Below are 19,969 nucleotides of genomic sequence, written 5' to 3'. Positions count from 1 at the left end.
GCATTTTTTCATTTCAGTTAACTGAAATGGGGATTACACACATAATAAAAGTCTGGACTGCCTTACATGAAAACAGAAAACTCATAACAGAGAACAGAGCAAGAGATGAAGCGAATAGTTGCTTTTTGCTAGATTCAGTAAGATTTGGGATCAATAAGCCCAAACCTAACAGCTCACAGAGCTCCAAGATCAGAAAATGTGCTAACATTGCAGGTAAAATGCGCAAAGTCACCAAAATCAGGTGCAGCAACACAAAACAGTGGCAGAGTGAAAGATGTTTTGGGCTGTGTCAGAGCCTGCATCCCTCTTTTTAATACCCTAAAACTGAAATAGGTACTTCCCACTGTGCCTTCTCTTTAAAAGAAAATGCCAGGACAAAACAGCACTGACCTTACTGGAAAGTTATAACTTAGTGCACTTAAACAAGCACACTTTTTTATATCCCTTTTCCAAGTTGTCTTATTGACAGCATGGGTTATGAGAATCTGAGTACACCACAAAGCACCAAGTGTGTTGCACTGCTTGCTCTATGGAAGGGCAACTGCTAGGAATATCTGTTGTGAACATATGGTAGACTCATCAATACTGGATCACTACTGTGTGACTGCAAAGACCTGAGAGATGAAGATGCAACTGCAACATTTGACTTTTACCAGTGCACTTCTCATATGTAAGCTTAAAGAAGTCAAACAACAGGGATCCCATGAATTTAAGAGATGCTGGGGAGATCTTAAATTCAAAATTCAAACAAAGTGTGAGCAGGACAAAAAAAGAGAAATTACTTGCTTCATTTCAAATGGAAAGTGAGCAATACAAATACACTGGTGTCTCTCCCTGATCCCCACTGATCCTGCACCCTGTTTGATTGGCTTACAGACCAGTAAGTTTTCCTTGAGTCTGCTGTGATGGATGTGCATTAGGTTGCTTAAATGACAACAGCAAGTTGCAGACTTTGCTGTCAAGAGTTCTTGCTAATGCTGAGTGGGAACATTTTAGTTAATTGATGTTTTGTACAGCTGGTAATGTTCTCAAATAGAGCGGATGTGAAAAATGAGTTGCAACAAACATCTTAACAGTGCTTTGCATACATGAGGTTTCCTAACAACCAAGCAGGGGAGAGTCTTAGCAACACCACTGAGAACAGGCTTCCTAAGAAGGCCGACATAAAATACAATGATGTGACACCAAAATGACTGGCTCAGACCAACCTGCTGCACAGGTATTGAAAGCATAAAAGTATTTTACCCTGATTAGGCCAAACACCCTGACCACGCATCATTAAATATGTTTGAGTCAATTTTTACATTTGAAGGGAGTCTGGCTTTAAAAGTGAAAGGTGTTACTTGGTAGCTGTAAAGAGCTCAGGCTGCAAAATATTCTTTGTCCTTGAATTAAAATTTAAAAATCTTTTTGCTGAAACAGCAACAATTACTTTTAGTAAATATATTTCTATGAATTGTGGCATTAAGTGTGCAGTATTAACTGCTACTCTCATCTCTGTACACCAACTTGAACAACTGCATCAGTCTGTCAAACTCCATATTCACATCAGTCTCTTTTTTATGCTGCTACATCAGTCTCTAGATTAAGCCCACACAAAGTGCTTATGTGTTTGTGTGGGCTTTATTTAATGCCCAGAGCTTGGCCGCAGGGTCCAATGACACTTGATGATGATGTTACAGCGTATGTATGGCTATTGCTAGGAGCTCACTGTCAATGAAAGAACTACTTCTTATGACTCTGTGAAGGTTGCTGACAGGATGGCAAAGGAGAGTTACAAAGGGGAGGGGCCTGTGTCGTCTTGCTCTGTTACTCTGCGTCACTGGGCTCACAAAATCACTGTGACAGGATGTGAGAATGAGCCAAAGAGTGCTGTAAACCGCCACTGAGGACAGCACATAGACGCATACAAGCATACAAATGCACACACGCACATGCATGCCCACGCACACACATCCACTCCAGGTCATTGTCTATGAGCTTCTGTAATCTCTCAACACAGACAGCAAGTTATGCAAGAAAGCTCTTTAATTCAAGGCATACGGCACATTTTAAACATATCTACACCGAGTTTCAAAGGTTTACATGTGCTTCACACACATTCCCACAAAGCATTGGTACACTGTTGTTTCATAAGCAGCAGCATCACATCACAAGTGCCAGTATAGACCCCATCTAACTTTAACAATGCAGACAAACACAAAAGTAAATTTTTCTCATTAAATTAACATTTACAGTCATTTACAGATTTCATGTGAGCATACAATAAACACACTTAATCTTGTGTAAGTAGTAAGAAGGCCAGTTTGACCCTTCTTGTTTTGACATGTAGTGCAGACTCCTGGCTAAAATGTGAGTGAGGTGTTTAGCTTATTCACAATCTGCTCTGTTGAACCTGATCTGAAGTGAAAGAGCACTGGAAGACAGGTAAAAAAAAATACACATGAACAATTACTTCTGTAACACACTATGAGAGTGGTGCGCACACATAAATCAAGAGAGTGAGCTGCCCCTGCTGGAAATGGTCAGCGTGAAGTGAAGCAATTCTGGAAAAGTCTCATTACACCCAAGAGAAACAGTACTTGTAAAGAAAACTTCCTGGCTCTTCAAAAAAAAAGACAATGCAAGTTACAAGATGTCTGTTTTCACATGTGTGCCTGTACTGATTCAATGCATGAGTAGCATGAAGAGGCAATGTGTCCTGCAAAAACAAACAAACACTGGTGCTATAGTGCTTTGAGTGCATCAGACCTGCCTAGTTAGTAATATCGTTCGCAGTACAGCTAGCAATCAATGTGTGACAAGTTGTCAGAAGGTATCAACAGTGAATTTTAGAATGCTATGTATGCCAGACTGCAGATTATACAGTGCAAGGCACTACACAGAATCGGTTTCATCCCAATAAAACTCACAGAAAGCAGTCACAGTGATATTTTCTCAAAATTAGGGGCCACAGCATTCCAGTGAACCCTACTGTCTGCCTCCCAAGTTACAGTTCTCCAACTATGATGTCAAGTTCTTTCCTATCATAGATCCCCACACCCAGACAACATCATGCCCCAGAGCTGGAAAACAAATGAACTACTGCAGTCACACACTGGGTTAAATTAATGACTGATTTGACAGCTAACATTCCACCCAACCTGTAAGAACTACTGAAGCCTGACTCAAAAGCCATCTGCCTGTGTATTGGAATAAATCACTTTCTTAGATATTCTTCACATATTTAACTGATGCCATTTCTGTTTTCTTAACTTGCCCTTTTCCTGCTAATGTCCCCACCAAAACTCAGCCATGTTAACTGGTTAATGCAGCACACTGTGATTGTAAAGTCCCAAGTTGTTAACTTCCTTTGTTATATCAAACAGGTAATGTGGCAGGGGCGGAGGGGGAAGCTCGTAGTGAGTGATGGTAATTAGAATATGCGCCATTACTGAAGGGAGGAGATGAAGGCTGCATTTTTGTCATCGTGGTAATGCTCATACCATTCAGCTGTTCAAGTCATTAGACCTCTGCCGTGGAGGAAATGATGGTGCCAAAAAGAACAATTAACACTAACTACAGAATCATGTCTTTGTGGTCTAGGCCCCCCTCTGATGTGGAAACAGCTCGTCAGTAGTTGTGTCAGGGAAATAAATCCTAGCAATATACGTGTTTCTACATGAAGTAGAATGATTAAAATATAGCCTAAATGCCTCCAAAATATTACAGTCCTGCGCTGATCTGATCGAACAGATTTCACAATTGTACAAGCCTCTGTATAGTTCAGACGCTTGTATTTTTTAGACAAGGTAACCTGACTCAAGCTGGCTGACGTGCCGCAATGACGACCGCTAAGCATGTCAACAAGTACATTATCGTGCTTAATCGATCAAAACTTCCACAGAGGAGTGTTCACGTTGTGACAGCTGACACCAATTAAGCCGATTCACACTGAACTTTTGACACATCGTGTAATGAAGCAATTGAAAGAAAGATCTTGCCTGGTGGTACTGTAGAAAGCTTAACGCTACTAATCCGTTCCTACCGTCTTCCGCACACAAAACAGAATTCCATTCATACTCGAATCCCATTGCAGAAACAGGTTGTCGTAAACAGCAATTTAACAACTCTTCTCTGCTGGCAACAGAGTGTCTAGTTAGCAGCCTCATAACCCACCAATGCAATGGTTGCACGTCCGCCAAGGAACCGGCAACTTATTTTGGTAATCATTCATAGGCTTTGCACGTTAACAACCCGCTACAACGGCTAACCTACATGATATTACGCGTTAGCTAGCTAACTACCTACAAACAGCAAGAAGGAATTTAAGGATTTCTAAGCACATGTATCCGAGACCTCAGGCACCTCCCTTGGCTACAATTGCCCTTTTCAGTCTCCTGTTCCGCAGAGTCAAGCGAACCTGACAAAAAAGTCGACGCATAACAAAATCAAGACGTTCCAACAGCGTTTTGTTTTTACCTGATACAAATGCACGTGTAACGAAAATCCTTGGATTACATAGCGTTGATATCTCGCTTTATATTTCAAACGGCCGTGAAAAAACGTCTCCCTTCTCGAACAGCGTGAATGCACAGACATACAGCACTTCCACCTTCAACAACAGCGCCGCTCCGTCCTACGGCACCATTCACCGCGTCTTCCCTAGGTCCTAGAGAGTACGGAGTTCACTGCTTTGTCTGTACTTAACTTGTACACGTAATTAAGATAATACGCCTGTAGTGCTAAACCGTTAAATAAACGCAATTTAAATGTTAACCGAACTAACATATTTTACGCATTGAACCCTGCAATTTCTACACCAAAGGTCCATGCAAATAACATTTTACGGACCATTTATTTCGATGTTGTTATGCCTGTGAAAATGACAGTTTTTTTCAACAAAACTTATGTCCTAAGTCACAACCAATCAAATGAATGAGAAAAATATCATTATGATTATTTCCTGTGGTCGCAGTGGTCTTTTCAAACGTGCGTCTTAATTCTATGTGCAAATCTATTTGGGACACACGACATTACTTTGAGGTTAACTACGCCATAGAACGAGTGTCAGGCATACAGAAATTCTGGATGGGCTAAGTGCCTTCTTAGGATTATTGCCTGGTTGACTGACAGCTGATGTACACTGCTTTGATGTCTGTGTGTGGGTACAAAGAACCTTGTCTAACAAACAGAAACACATTCCCTGAATAACAACTAGCATAATCAAAAGGGTACAGGAAATGAAGTTATTTAAGCAGTGCAGATTTTAATCCACTTGGTTATACTGTTTTCTTTTTGCTTCAATCTGAAATGACCTGCTGAGAGTTTTGTCTCATGCTTAAGGTGCATAGAATATTGTTCTTTGATCCATCCCACCCATCTTTCTAGATTCATAACAAATTTTTCCCTAAGGAGAATGCAAACACATTTTGGAATCTAGGATAATTTAACTTCCTACCTTTTCTTTCCTAGGAGACTTTGCTATGGAATTTAACAGGGTTACAGCAAAAAAAAAAAAAAAAAAAAAAGAGGGAGGGAAGGAGAGAGATGTGTGTGTGCACAGTATATATGATCTCTCACTTTCATTTAATCTCATCCAAGCAATCTGATCCCACCTGCATTACACTCAGTGAACTGATCTTTGATGATGAAACTGACTGCTCTTGAAGATCCACTTTAATAATTAAAGGCTGGTGACAGCAGTTGGGGTTGCAAAGCTCACATGTGGTGGCTGGTAACTGCATCAGTGGCAAATGTACTCCTTTGAAATACAATTATGTTGCAAAAAGCCAATTTTCCACATAGCAATAACATCTCAAATGAGTATTTAGTTCTCAGTTAGTTTATTATCTACAAGATACATAACTGTGGGATGATAATACAAAGTACATCACTGTGATATCAAATTAGCATCCAAACACACATTTCAATAAATATTATGTTGTCGTAACAGCCAGCCTGTCTGTCAATTTAAGATGTGACCTAGAAATCCACATAACATCCATATATATAACCTGTGGATGGCAAAATGATTAATAATTTTTCATCACCTCTCAAAGACCCATGCTGATGTCAGCTTGTTTGGCATGCACACACAGATAAGGAACTTGATTTAACAAATGATTTGACTGTAAATTCCACGACCATTGAAAACCTCTGCTCTGATCATTAGGATTTACCTTTGCCCAGCCATGGATTTTTACCAACAAGCAATTTAAACACTACCTCAGCCTTGTTGTAACAACAGTGCAATTGACTTGCTAAGTGGAAAGGCATGACAGGTGCAAAAAGAAACTAGGTGTCTATCAGTTCTGATTAAAATCAGCCTGAAAGTTCTTACAAACTGTGGTTTCTGTCACCAACTAAGGATGCCTGATGATGTTTCCTTCATGTGGCACAGCCAATCATCTGGCAAGAATATACTTCCACTGAAACATTTGCATTACATTGCAATGTCTGTCTCTCTCTTGTTAAAAAAACACAGCAGTACCTGAATCATGACATAACAGGCACTGGGGCATGACTGTGGGCTAACAAAGTGAAAAACTACTGAGCCCATGAACCACTCTGGTCCTAGAAGTGTGGAAAATTGTGCCCAACATAGCACAGAAACCACTCTGATTGTAGACACTCCTCTAAGCCAAAAGTGGAAAGGACTCAATTGCATGTTCCATAGCCCCGTCCCTGGCCCTGCTCCCCCTGAGAGCTTCTCTTACCAAGTTTGAAAACATTACAGGGGTGGAAGTGAACTGGATCAATCTCCTTCAAAGTGATGAACCTTTTAACTGCAGCCCTGGGACTCAAGAGGATTTTAAAACACAAACGCAAACTCCAGCATGCATTTCAACTTCAGACTCTGCAACATCAGACTGAGCTCAGCCAGTATAGTGTTTTTCCTTCCTAATGAAAATAGCTGCTTTATTGATGCAGCAATGGGCACTACGCCTTTATTGACAGCATGTGTGTGTGTGAGAAGAAAGCTAGCCCTGTGTTTGTGCCACACATCTGTGCATGGTGGCAAAGCATGTTTGTTTTGCTTCAATTGAGACAGAATGGAAAAGGTCACTTATGTTAGGTTTTCACTCATAAAGACTACGGACAGCAAATACAGAGGTGAATGCGAGAACAGTGCTAACCTGGCATATCCCAGCATAGCCACTGCTGTGACCCAATAAAAAAAAAACAAACGTTACATTGAATAGGCCCCAATTTCTGATCCTAAACCAGTACCCAAAAAGTGTAGTGAGGCTAAGACTAGGTGCAGGTTAACTGATACACATCAATGTTTGGAGCAGAGAGAAGGCAGAGATGCTCCTGCTCCCCACAGGGACATGGCGAAAAAATCCTTTCTGATCGAATCAGCAAAGGTGAGCCATGACCTGAGAAAACAGTCAATTCAATACACCATTGTTATACGTTTTGCTCACAAATGAGTGCTTTCAGTCCTTGAAAGCCATGACCCCGCAAGATTTAGAGGACCTTGTATTACAAATTAGGTAACTTCCTATCCAAATAATTACAATTAAGAGATGAGCTAAAACAATGATGAGCTAAAACAAAGAAAAAGAACCAACCCTGTGGCAATAAAAGACAGCACACATAGTTCTGATGCTTATTAATGCACACATTTTTCAGAGAAATACTTTGCTCAAGGACACAACAGTAGTCACAGCCTTTCATTATTGAGACCTTTGCACAAACCCAAGCCCCAGACTAATTCCAAAACATTACTCCTGGCTTATGCTCATGTCCCAATTACAAATCATTCATTAAAACCAAGGACGACTGGGAGCAATGATAAAAGTAGCTGAACTTAAATTTGATTCATTTCACATCTTCAGTTTAAATGCTGCAGAAATGATCTTAAACAGACATCTAATCTCATGCCAAACTAACTCTACTTACCTCCACAACTTCAAATCATGAAAGCTACTTTCCAAAAGTCTTGATCAAGGTCAAAGATCAAACTGGATTCAGAAATGCAGCATTTCATTCCTGGCCTCTACCACCCAGGGAAAATAGGAAGTTGTGTTAGAGATTGGCATGATGCTCTAGCTTGTTTTAATTCAACCAAAGCAGGGAAGATTCTTATTGCCTGATGCTGACAATAACTACCACACCAATTTTCTTTACACTGGTGGTGCTTTAGAACATAACAGTATTTTTAATTTAGTTTAATTTATTAATATTAATACAAATATTGTATTATAATATTCATTACTATTACAATATTCATTAAAATAGTCTTCAAGTACTGTATTTGTGAATATACTATGTTTTTTTAAGTTATTTTTAACTACCCACTTTGTAATGCATGAACACAAAAGCATTTATTTAGATGCATTTCAGATGCAGTACGCAGATATTTTTAAAATTCTTGCAAAATAAGTTTTATATTTTTAAATTTTAAAATCAGCTTTCAGTGATGACCGGGCCGTCTGGGGTTAAGTTAACTGAAAAATAATTGTTCTGACAATACTTCCACATTTCCAAATAAAGTAATGAAGATTAAACAGGCAACAAAGCCACGTTCTCCATTTTGAGTGAGAAGCAGCAGCCTTTCCACTTTTCAGCTTGATGCATGTCTGCAAAGCTCAGTGCTAAAACAGGAAGTGATGAATAGGAAGTGGTAGCCCTGTTACTACTGCAAAACAACACACCATGGCTGCATCCGAATACTCATACTTCCATACTATATAGTACGCAAAAAGCAGTACGTCACAATCCGTAGGGTGTCCGAATACTTAGTAGGCATTTCACAGTAGTTGAACGGTACCTGGATGACCTACTACTTCCGTTGAAATTTTGAAGTATGCAAACGTACCACACTACACTATCCCATAAGTCAGCTGGAGCCCGAATGACCGAAGAAGAACTCCCCGGGAAAAAAGAAAGAAGATGGCGGTGTAGCCAACTCGGTAAAGCTAACAAATCCGTTGGCTTGTTACATAACGTTAGCATTTCATTTTGCCTCAGGTTGACAACCAGCTAAGTAAAGCAGACTGATTTTTAAAACATGTAAACATTTAAACATCCGGGTCAAAATACAGGTTAAGATGGCGGCATACGTCCGCCATCTTAACCTGTCCGAAGTAGTAGTAAGGTCCGAATTGTGTCCTTACTACTCGCTCGCATACTCAATAGTACGTACTACAGTAACGGTCGGGTAGTACATTCTTAACCGAAGTTAGTGAATACTGAGTATTCGGATGCAGCCCATATTTTGCACAGTCAATGGGACACATGAGTTTCCCCCGCAGGGAATGGCTGGGGCCTGCTGATAAACAGTGTGAACCACTCCACACATACAGGACCAATGCAATGCTTGCTTTGAATAAGACCCTACTTGAACTGCTCTAATGAAAAATGAAAACTGCGGTGGTCAGCTGAGAGAAAATGCACATATAACACACCTTTCCAAAGCACATCTATCAACAAGAGTTTAGAAAATAATTTCTGTCAATACTATCCATTAATAAAGCAAATAACATGTATATGAAGTTCATAATACTGAAATGTGTTATTTTTCACATAATCTGACTATCACACCTACTGTCCTGCTGCACCCAACCAGTATGTCTCAACCAATGACCTTCACCTTCTTGTTCGATTCAGGATGAGTGTCTGTCCTCAAATGCCACAGGTTGGCACCTTTCGAAACTGTAAAGCATCTCTAACTCTTCCGGGCTAGGGTATGTCTGTTGAATATTTCTTCAATATTAGCTATCCGTATTTAATTTTTTTTTAATATATATGATCTTCATCATCCTTACTATCCCCATCTAAGGAAAGGACACCAAAACAAAAACAAACACAACATGGCTCATTAGTATTGTCTACTGTTCATAGGAAGGGTGAGCTCTCTTCAGTACAACAATGCTGATCAGAGGTCCTACCCATAGGGTGGAGACACCTGCATTAGAGTTATGTGCTCGTACTGGAATTGTCTAAGTTTCTTGCCTCAGTGAGGCCCTACCTCTAGGTTGCACCTCCCTCACAATGTCCTCAGCGTGCAGCCTCCCACTTATCTCATGGCCACAAGCCATCCTCATTGCTGATCAAAACAAATTAGTTCCACATTATGTGGAAAAATAAAGGAGCAACACAGCAGCTGCATCACTCAAAGAGATCTCTCTCTCTCAGCAGCTTCATTATCTAACCATGGAGGGTCTATTTCAGAGTAGGAGTGGACAACAAAAACCCACCCAGATATTATTCCTCACTAATAAATCCAACAGTGTTGACACATTGACATGTACATATTAAAATATATTCCTAGGATGCAATTCCTGGTGGATATTTTCCTTTATAGACAATAATGGGTCATGCATTTCCTTTGCTGTGAGTACTGCCCAGAATTACATTTCCTGTGTGCCTGTGTCTATGTGCTCTTAGGGAGAAAGTGAAAAATATGTGTGGGTAGTGCACACAAGAGATAAGTGGATGCATTATACATGCACTGTATGTTCTAGTGTGTGTGTGTGTGTGTGTAAGCAGCCTATGGTACAGCCTATATGTATGAAACGGAATAAGGTCAGATTTCAACCCCTATCAACAGGTGAAATGCGCACACACACACACACACACACACACTTGGGAACCCCGCACACACAGATACACACACAGACATGCGCAGACATACATACTTCCTCTACCCTTGAAAATCTAGCTAGGCGTGAAGGCCTATGAGAAACAAAGTGCAAATCAATTAGCTATGTGCATCCTTGCTAGGTGCAAACACTTGGCACATTTTGCATGCTTACATCCAGCACCAAATTTATGACCTAAAAACAAAAAATATGCAGTACACTGACAAGGACTGTATGGACATTTCTGCTGGTTTCACTTGCACAGAGTAAGTCTGAGATGAGTAAAGCCTCAGCATGATGGAATCAAGCCAAATGAGCAGTGCTGGCATTTACAATAAACCGGGACAACCATGAGCCTCACAATACAATGAACTTATGACCAAAACTGGATCATGAAAGGGGAATATGCTGAACTGCATTATAATCATCTTCACAATCATCTTCTGTAAAATGATCTGTAGCACAGGGCATAATCGATCAATTGCCGCTCCATGATGATTAAGCGGCTCTGCAGGGTTGGCCTCTTTATTACTCTTGAAAAAAACATTTATTTCCGTTTACCCGGAGGCAATTCCGCATTTGAAACTTTGCCTTAATCTTTTACTTTTAAGTTAAATACGTTGCAACACAGCGTCTCCGTTCGAAAGTAGTGCTTTTACTTCAGTCATGTTTTTCCCCTTTTTTCCCCACAAAAGCTTCTCTATATCAATACAGTATAATATTCTAGAATGTTATCGTGTTCATCTATAGTGCTGTTCATATCATAACAATGGCTTGATAAAGTATTTTAGTGTTAAAATGTAAATAAATAGTCAAACTTGTCAAAACACTGCACACCCGCTTGATACCAAAGATGAAGTGATTACACTTATCTCCATTTCGGTGTCACTTGTTCATGTTAAAATAGCCACAGCTCCAACAAATTCAAACATTCCCGCTATTCTGACTGTCATTTTATATGGTATACAATTTAATAAATACCGTGTCGAAAGAAAAGAGGAAGCGACAAGAGCAACAGGAAAACGGGAGTTCCTTGAATGAAAGGAAGTATCTGTCTTAGCGTCTTTCAACCGTTATCTTCCACCAACCTCTCCTAAGTGCTGGTAAACACTGAAAATATGGCAATAAAACCCACAGGTTAAGATCAACATAAATCTAATGTCTGAGGGCACCCCAGGTAAATGCTACATGGCTCTCGGTTTCGGCAATAGAATGGGCGCGACTACGCAGCCATGGTATTGAGGGGAAGAGGGGGGAAAGTAAAACCCGTCAGTGCATCGCCAATATTATGCAACATTAATTAAAAGGTAACAATATTCAAGATTCATTACAGTCATCGTTCTTTACATGTTCTTCAAAGCTTATGAGGGGGGAAGCCATTGCCTGTTGCCGCTTCAAATGACAAATATTGTCGAATATAGTTACTACAGTTTTGGAGTGGCTAGTACAAGTATAGCACTATTAGCGTGCTAGCTATAACGCCAAAATGCGCACCTGGGAATGCTGCGTGTTTTTTCAAACAATTAGGTAGGTTTTAGAAACTGTGAGCATGCTAGCAATGCATGTGGCAATTCAAATCCGACTTCCACTTGAATATAACAACCTTTTTTAGCTCAGCTCATGGGACACGGCTGCTAGGAAATAATACCATTACCACAGGTTAGTCTAATCTGTACGAATGCATGATGCACATATTTCGCTTGCACAGCTAATTATATCTTTCACATTTCGGTGTAAGTCGAATACAAACATAAAGCACACAGCCACCACGAGAAAACATACACACACAATCTGAACATATGCTGTACCTTCGAGTTCTATCTTGACCGAGACGAGAGTGTGATGGAAAGTCGCTGTATGGACACCACGCTAGCTTACAGCGGAGAGACTTGCTGTGATGCTTCTTCAGCTGTCTGCAGTTTCCGGGTTGGTCAAGTCCAAACGTCATTGTGTTAGTTACACAGGTTCAGGCACGGCGCTCTACGAGAGCAGCAGGGGATAACTATAAAAGGAATAGACCTGATGAAGAGAACCGAAGGCGATAACATCCGCGATCAGTAAAGGACTAGTTTTAACACGGATTTAAATGACACAAATATGTAGAAGTGGCTGCTTAGCTCTCTGCGTATACGCACTCCGTGTTTATTACAGTCAGGCGTGCTTTTTGGTGTAGATTTATAAAAATAAATCTATTGCCCCAATGACCCAAAAATGTGTGACATCGGATTTGTGCTTCATGTTTCATGCAGTAGACAACACATTGCTGGCTGAATGTTAGCACCAACGTATGTCTAGAAATTAGTAACTTTAACATTTTGTACAAAGTCTATCTACACGTCAGCATATTTTATTATTATTATTATTATTATTATTATTATTATTATTATTGTTGTTGTTGTTGTTGTTGTTGTTGTTTTGTTGTTGTTGTTGTTGCAAAGAAACATTTACAGTATCACGTGTTCGTTACCTTTTGCTAAAATTTGTTATCACAAGGGTCCGAACTTCTGAATGGCCCGGCCTGACCTATTTGTGCTAATCCATGTAATAGAACGTCTTTCCAATGCCGTCAGCTATCTATCTGTGAGCCGTTCTCTAAACTGATACCGCGGAATCAAGCTTATACTTGATATATAATGATTATATTTGGATCGTGGTTCCGATACCGAGAGGCAGGTCCTAGTTAAAACTAGCCCATTAAGGAACCGTCAATGGAACCTTAGCAATTTATTGACTTGTATTTTTAAGTTTTTAGGTTTTTTTTTGTCTTATTTCCAGGCCGGGAAAAGTGCACGTGTTTCTAAGAATGCGTTATTTTCCGCAGCTACGATCATTTTCAATGAACTAATCAGATCACTTATATTGTAGCCTATTTAAACAAATTAATTGTCATTCATGTTCGTCGGTAGAGGACATGTATTGGTTTAATTATGACATTGCGATGAGTATTTGGCTTGAATGGTTTTCATGTGCAGCGCTGATTGATCCACCTGGCTTTAATCAAATTAACAGGCGGTCCATTAATTGATTCGCTACTTCATAAGTAGGCCTGCCTCCTTAAGCGTTCATATGGAAAACTACTCTGAAATTTGTTAAAAAGACAAAAACAATATACCATACATTAGGCTAAAACACATACTTTGACATAACCCCAGACCACTAGCGCTGGACTTTCTGCTTGTGTTACTCCTCTTAGGAATTTAAAAATGCCCAAGGACAGAATCCACATAAACGTTGTAATTATTGGCCATGTTGACAGTGGCAAATCCACAACCACAGGTCACCTTCTTTATAAATGTGGCGGTGTGGACCCAAGGACCATTGAGAAATTTGAGAAGGCTGCATCACAGGTAAATGTGTTTTCCTGAAATGACCATGTATATTTTCATAAATGTAACACTTTAATTTCACTGCATTACATTTTGGTTTTTTTTTTTTTTTTCCCCCAAGCTAGGCAAGAGTTCTTTCAAATATGCCTGGGTTTTGGATAAACTGAAAGCAGAGAGGGAGCGTGGAATCACGATCGATATATCACTGCTGAAGTTCAATACCCACAAGTTCTCCATAACCATCATTGACGCACCAGGACATCGTGACTTCATAAAGAATATGATCACTGGAACATCCCAGGTGTGGTGTTGAATTGAATCTCCTGCGTGCCTTCAGCTGAACTTGTTTTAATCTTTCAAAAGTAGATATTTTGATAACCGGATGTAAAAGCACTTGGACATTACAAATGTGTAATTATCCAAATGGTTGATGCTTTCAGTGCTGAAAACAACTGATTCTCACCTGTCTGCAGGCTGATGCTGCACTCCTGATAGTGTCTGCAGCCAAGGGGGAGTTTGAGGCTGGAATATCCAGAAATGGGCAGACGAGAGAGCATGCTTTACTGGCATACACTCTTGGTGTCAAGCAGCTCATGGTCTGTGTCAACAAAATGGACGTGACGGAGCCACCGTACAGCCAGAAGCGCTTTGAGGAGGTGGTCCGTAACGTGACAGTGTTCATTAAGAAAATTGGCTACGACCCCACATCAGTTCCCTTTGTTCCTGCGTCTGGATGGAGTGGTGAAAATATGCTAGCTGCTTCCCCAAAGGTAAGTATCAGCCTTTTTCATGACTAAGCTATGCCCATGATACAGTGCCTGTTTGTGTGTGTGTGTGTGTGTGTGTGTGTGTGTGTGTGTGGCACTTTTCATGCAAAGTTTTAATTGCACAGGAATTCCTTGTTCATCCCATCCACAGATGCCCTGGTTCAAAGGGTGGAAAATCAAAAGAAAAGAAGGCAATGCAAGTGGTAAAACCTTGTTGGAAGTCCTGGACGCACTTTCGCCCCCTGTACGCACTGTTAACAAGCCCCTTCGACTGCCCTTGCAGGATGTCTACAAGATCGGAGGTTAGCGGAGAATTGAGGGAACCTTTTGGCTGATACTGCATCAGGAATGACTTGTGGACATGTAGGCATTTGTTTGTGTGCATTTAATAAGTACAAGATCACACATGCTGTAGTGTCTGGTCAAAATTGCCCAACTAGTGTCGCTAACTGCCAGAAGCCATTCCCTTCCCCACTGCCTTTATGAACATCTGCAGGGGTGGGGACAGTCCCTGTGGGGAAAGTTGAGACTGGGGTCCTGAAGCCTGGCATGCTCTTGACCTTCTCCCCGGCTAAGCTGACTGCTGAGGTCAAGTCCATCGAAATGCACCACCAGGGGCTCCAGACAGCTCTGCCAGGACACAACATTGGTTTCAACATAAAGAATGTAGCTGTGAAGAATCTACGACGTGGAGATGTGGCTGGGAATGCCCAGCACGACCCTCCCTCCGATGTGGCCAGCTTTATTGCCCAGGTACAAATGCTCTTTGCCATCTGTTTCTCAATAGTAGGAAGCATGGACTACTGCCTGATTTCTCATCACTCCATTTGTCATTTTCATCTTTGAAGTTGGTTAGAACCAACAATGTTCCTATAGCGGTTTCTACATTTCTGTATGGCTTACTTGGTCCATTTGCATGTAAACTCTTTCCTGCAGGTCATTATTCTGAACCACCCTGGCATGATCAAGGCTGGCTACTCCCCAGTGTTGGACTGCCACACCGCCCATATCACTTGCCGCTTTGCTCAGCTACAGGAAAAGATTGACCGCCGGACTGGCAAAAAGCTGGAGGACTGGCCCCAGGCCCTGGTGTCTGGTGATGCTGCTACTGTCAAACTGGTGCCCAATAAGCCCTTATGTGTAGAGAGCTTCTTCAACTACCCTCCTCTAGGTGAGCTGTGGGTGTTAACTGCTTTGGCTGAGGGAGGACTGATCATGTTCAAGTGTGATTTATGCAGTGTAAAGCAAAGGCACTGTAAGTAAAGCCCTTTGCTCCAAGAGCTTGACCTTTTATTTGGATTCTATATTTATGCAAGCTTTTTCTCTCAGTAATTTCTGCCTTTACAATTCTTGGTGTCTATTCCCATTTGTTGGGAATGCAGCACAAGTCTCAATGGTTTGGATATGAAGTTTGTACCATGTGCTGATTCTGCATTCATGCTGTTGTATACTTCCCTCAGGTCGGTTTGCTGCCAGGGACCTGAAGCAGACTGTAGCGGTTGGTGTCATCAAATCCGTGGAGAAAATTGACCAAAGCTCAAAGAGGCTTGCACAGAAAGCCCCAATCTTAAAATGAACTACTTTTAGTTATGGAGCCATCTAGAATGGCTAAAGGGAAGATTTAAGTTGAGCATTAACTAACTTTTGTTACTAGTCTGCATTTAGGGGACTGCTTATTTTAGGTATTGGGTCTTAATTTACCTTTTCAAGAGTTCTAATGGTTAATGCTCAGAGGAAAGTGACTTAGTTGTGCTGATGGTTTATGGAATAAAGTACTTTGCAAAGCCAAACTTTAGTGTTAAAATGCTGTGGATCAATGTACCCACACCACACATCTGAACTAGTATTTGTGTACACTAATGCATTATAATAGTTCTGCATCAAATTGTGGTACATGAAAGGAACCAGTGACGGCATCTAAATTAAACCGGGTGTAGCGCTAGAATGAGCACATTTCACCGATTGGGTTTGCATCGGTGTTATCGTAACAATTTGCCAACTCTGCACGGACAGTTACTTGAATATATTTATCTGGATTTGACATCTGGGGTCTTTGCTTGTTGCCTTTTGGAAAGGTACATGGCAAAATGTGTGCCTGCTGCTAAATGCAAAAGGCTTAATTTGTGTGTACCCCTTACATATGCATTGCTAATTTAAAAACCAATTTATGGGTATACCATGTACTTACGGAATATGGTGACTAATAAGCCTAATTTAAGAGGCAGATATTAAATGTTGATCTTGAACATGTCTTCGAGTTTCACAAGAGAATTATACCAGACTAAGTAAAATGTATATTGATATTGCAGCTAAATCAAACGAAGTACTAAAGCTCATCCGTGTATTAATTTTGAGCTTTTTACTGGAAAAAGACCTTTTTACATGTTAACTAATCCAACATTTGGTCTCATACTTTTCATGTTGGGCTGAAGCTTTACTGCAATCACACTGGCAGACTCTGCAAGCATATGGCTGCCACTAGTGATGTTACATTCGCAACAGATCTGAGTCTTTTGAACGGCTCTTTGGTACAAAGGGATCAGTCGTATTTGAGAGCTGTTCATTTTATCACGCCCAAATTTCACTGTGTGCCCTAAGTTTAGTTAGTATGGTGGTTATGGAGCAGGAATTGTAAGTAATGGGTTGCTGGTTCGATCCCTGCAGAGAGAGATTTTTTTCGCCTTCTGATTGTTTAATGGTGGTTACGTTGTAAAGCACAAATACACAAGGACATTAGGTCTGGCAATACAAGTATCATTATTTCGCAGATAAACCTAGTAATCCCCACCCCTTAAAAGAACGATGAACGGCTCTCGGAAAGGAACGGAGCCATGAGATCCGGCTCCCTTCAAAGAGCCGTTATTCCCATCACTAGTTAACACTACTCACTATAAGGCTAGTTCAATGAGATGGGCTTGGCTTGTAACTGGTAGAGAAGGCTCCTGTTCAAAGGATTGCACAAACCCAGCTGTACCTTCAGCAATCAGAAAGAAGGGTGGTATAACCACCAGCAGGTGAATCTCTTAGCTCCAGAGTCAGACCTATTGGGTTGAAAAAACGTAGCATTTCCAGACACTGCAGATGTACTTTCCTAACACTAGCTGCAAAAATACTAGGTTAATTCTTTATCATTGAAAGGCTCTATTCACCGAAACTACAACTATATAAAAGGGCAACTGGTTATTGAAAATAACTAGCCCTGAATGCAGGTTGAATCTTTTCTAAACATGGATCACAGATATGAGTCTTGTAAAAGAGGTATTAAGGGTAGATGGGGACTTAAATGTTACATGATATAAAAGTGCATGGGATTGACACAGTGAAAACTAATGTACGTAATTTCTCTTCAGGTCCAGTAGAATGGCTTTTGCACTAAATTCTCCAGTACTGAATTGTTCAGCTTCCAGGACCTCATTTGCAAAATGCAATATCATGGAGAAATGCCACCAGTACACTTTCTGTTCCAATGGCAGTAATAAAGTGCGAGGTATAATTAATAGAATCCAGTTCCATCACAGGAAGCTACCATCTGCCATCAACAAATAAAAAGGTTTTGTTTTTTTTTTACAATATAAAAACTTTAATTGATGGAATGGTAGGGGAGAACTCCTGATTCCTGACAGCAGAACTAACACACACAAATTGGAGCAAGTGTGGGAATGATAGGGAAATCAAGGTTTACATCTAAGTCCAGTTATTTCTCACAATTAAATATGTAAAAAAGGAATGGCAACTCCATTCATAAGCATATCCAAAACCATGTAAAATATTGATCTTTGTGCATAATTTTACATGAAACAGGTGAGAACTCATGTCCTACCCCTCCTTGACTGCCTCTGATAAATTCTGGATGAAATAAATACTCACTAAACTACAATTGCACTCGTTCTCATCATGAACAATCCATGTAGGCCAAGCTTACACATCTACACAAACTGTAAATCAGACCATACCTTGCCAAGTATTGAAATGTATTTTAAAAAAGTGAAATAAAACAGTGGAAAGTTAACCCTACAGTATGCTGCCAAACCCTTACATTACAACTACAGGACAAATCACATCCTACTTAAAGATTAGTTCATTTTCAATACTTGGTGAAGTGAGCTTTCAAAAATGTTGAGATGGTTTACAATATATATATATATATGTATATATATAGACAATGACCTTAAAATGCCTAGACCTACAGGGAGCATTCACATAGTAATACACTGTCTCTTGTTAATACAATAAAGATATATCTAACATAAATTCTTCTCCCTGCACTGCTAAACAAAACACATGGACTAATGAGGCACAGTAAGAGTGTGGTTCATGTTAATACCTTAGTCATTCGCTGCTGACAGCTCTAGAAGAAAAGAACGAAATAAACAAAATAAAATTCTGATACATCACAAAGGTTTATAAGGTCTTGAACCTTGAGCAGGAGACCACATACTGTGATTGGTCATTTCAGCATCCATCCTTTGCGCGTGTCCATATTAACCTTGAAGATCCCAGCAGGGGGGTCAAAAGGACTGATCCTAGAGTGTGAGAGCTTGACGGTTCAGGAGGTGTCAGCATCCCAGGCCTTCATCCGCCTAATCAGTAGGGACCGCGGTGAGGTGTACCATGAAGAGTCCCAACACACATGGGCTCCCCCTCCACCCCCATGAGATACTATTAGCTTCCTTGGGTTATTCTCCCAGTTTGACAGCAAAAAAGTCCGTATTTCAAAACATTTGAAAATCAAATCACGTAGATACCAAAGAGAAAAGCACCACTACAGCTACCAATGTGAGGGATGAGATTACAAAGAAAGCTTTGCATGTTTCATCTGGTATAGCAGAGGTTTGAGAGTGCAACTGCCACATAACTGCAGGATTGACACACCCCTTGACAGTTTCTGGTTCTGGAAGGTCACCTGTCAGGAGATCTGATGTCTGGACTGGTGCCACTGGATAATGTATGCAACACCACCAGTAAGCAAGCAAGGAATCCATTTAATGAATATATATTTCATCCTTGGACATGCATTTGTAATAAACCCTGTAATATTAAAATACATCCCCACTGGCTTTGCTGTTGTATTGCCTTTTCAGCCCACTATGCCCCCACAAGGACAGTAACGAAGACTAATTAAGCAATCTTTTCCTCATGTATCTTATTCCCATTCTCCTGATGTTACAATGTCTCCTGGAATACAAGGTGGAGGTAATATCAACAGTTCAGCTAATATGGATAGAATTTCAACAAGACTGGTTTAGATTCAGTCAAAAGGAGGGGTGGGGGGCATGTATACACACACACGCATGTACACAAATAC

At 40.5% G+C, this 19,969-nt stretch overlaps 2 protein-coding genes across 4 annotated transcripts in view; one reads left to right on the top strand and one right to left on the bottom strand.

The window, feature by feature from the left end:
- The window catches only part of fam49bb (family with sequence similarity 49 member Bb), a 70,969-nt gene extending 58,478 nt beyond the window's left edge, over positions 1-12,491 (bottom strand). For 2 of the 3 annotated variants that reach the window (XM_036521121.1, XM_036521124.1), the window contains exon 1: positions 12,380-12,491. The gene's annotated coding sequence lies outside the window, so the exon portion shown is untranslated. Of the gene's footprint in view, positions 1-4,461; positions 4,603-12,379 lie in introns of those variants that run through there. The other variant, XM_036521122.1, reaches the window with a different exon arrangement.
- A 1,283-nt stretch (positions 12,492-13,774) lies between these two features.
- On the top strand, positions 13,775-16,240 carry si:dkey-37o8.1 (uncharacterized protein LOC407641 homolog). The gene is made up of 7 exons (XM_036521347.1): positions 13,775-13,918; positions 14,019-14,198; positions 14,371-14,667; positions 14,816-14,966; positions 15,161-15,417; positions 15,601-15,835; positions 16,125-16,240. The coding sequence occupies exons 1-7, from the start codon at positions 13,775-13,777 to the stop codon at positions 16,238-16,240; spliced, it is 1,380 nt and encodes a 459-aa protein (XP_036377240.1).
- Positions 16,241-19,969: the final 3,729 nt, after the last annotated feature.

Source organism: Megalops cyprinoides, chromosome 2 (assembly GCF_013368585.1).
Source record: "Megalops cyprinoides isolate fMegCyp1 chromosome 2, fMegCyp1.pri, whole genome shotgun sequence".
NCBI classification, from domain to species: Eukaryota; Metazoa; Chordata; class Actinopteri; order Elopiformes; family Megalopidae; genus Megalops; species Megalops cyprinoides.
The sequence above is the reverse complement of the archived record's forward strand: the minus strand, read 5'-3'. Positions and strand labels throughout refer to the sequence as shown.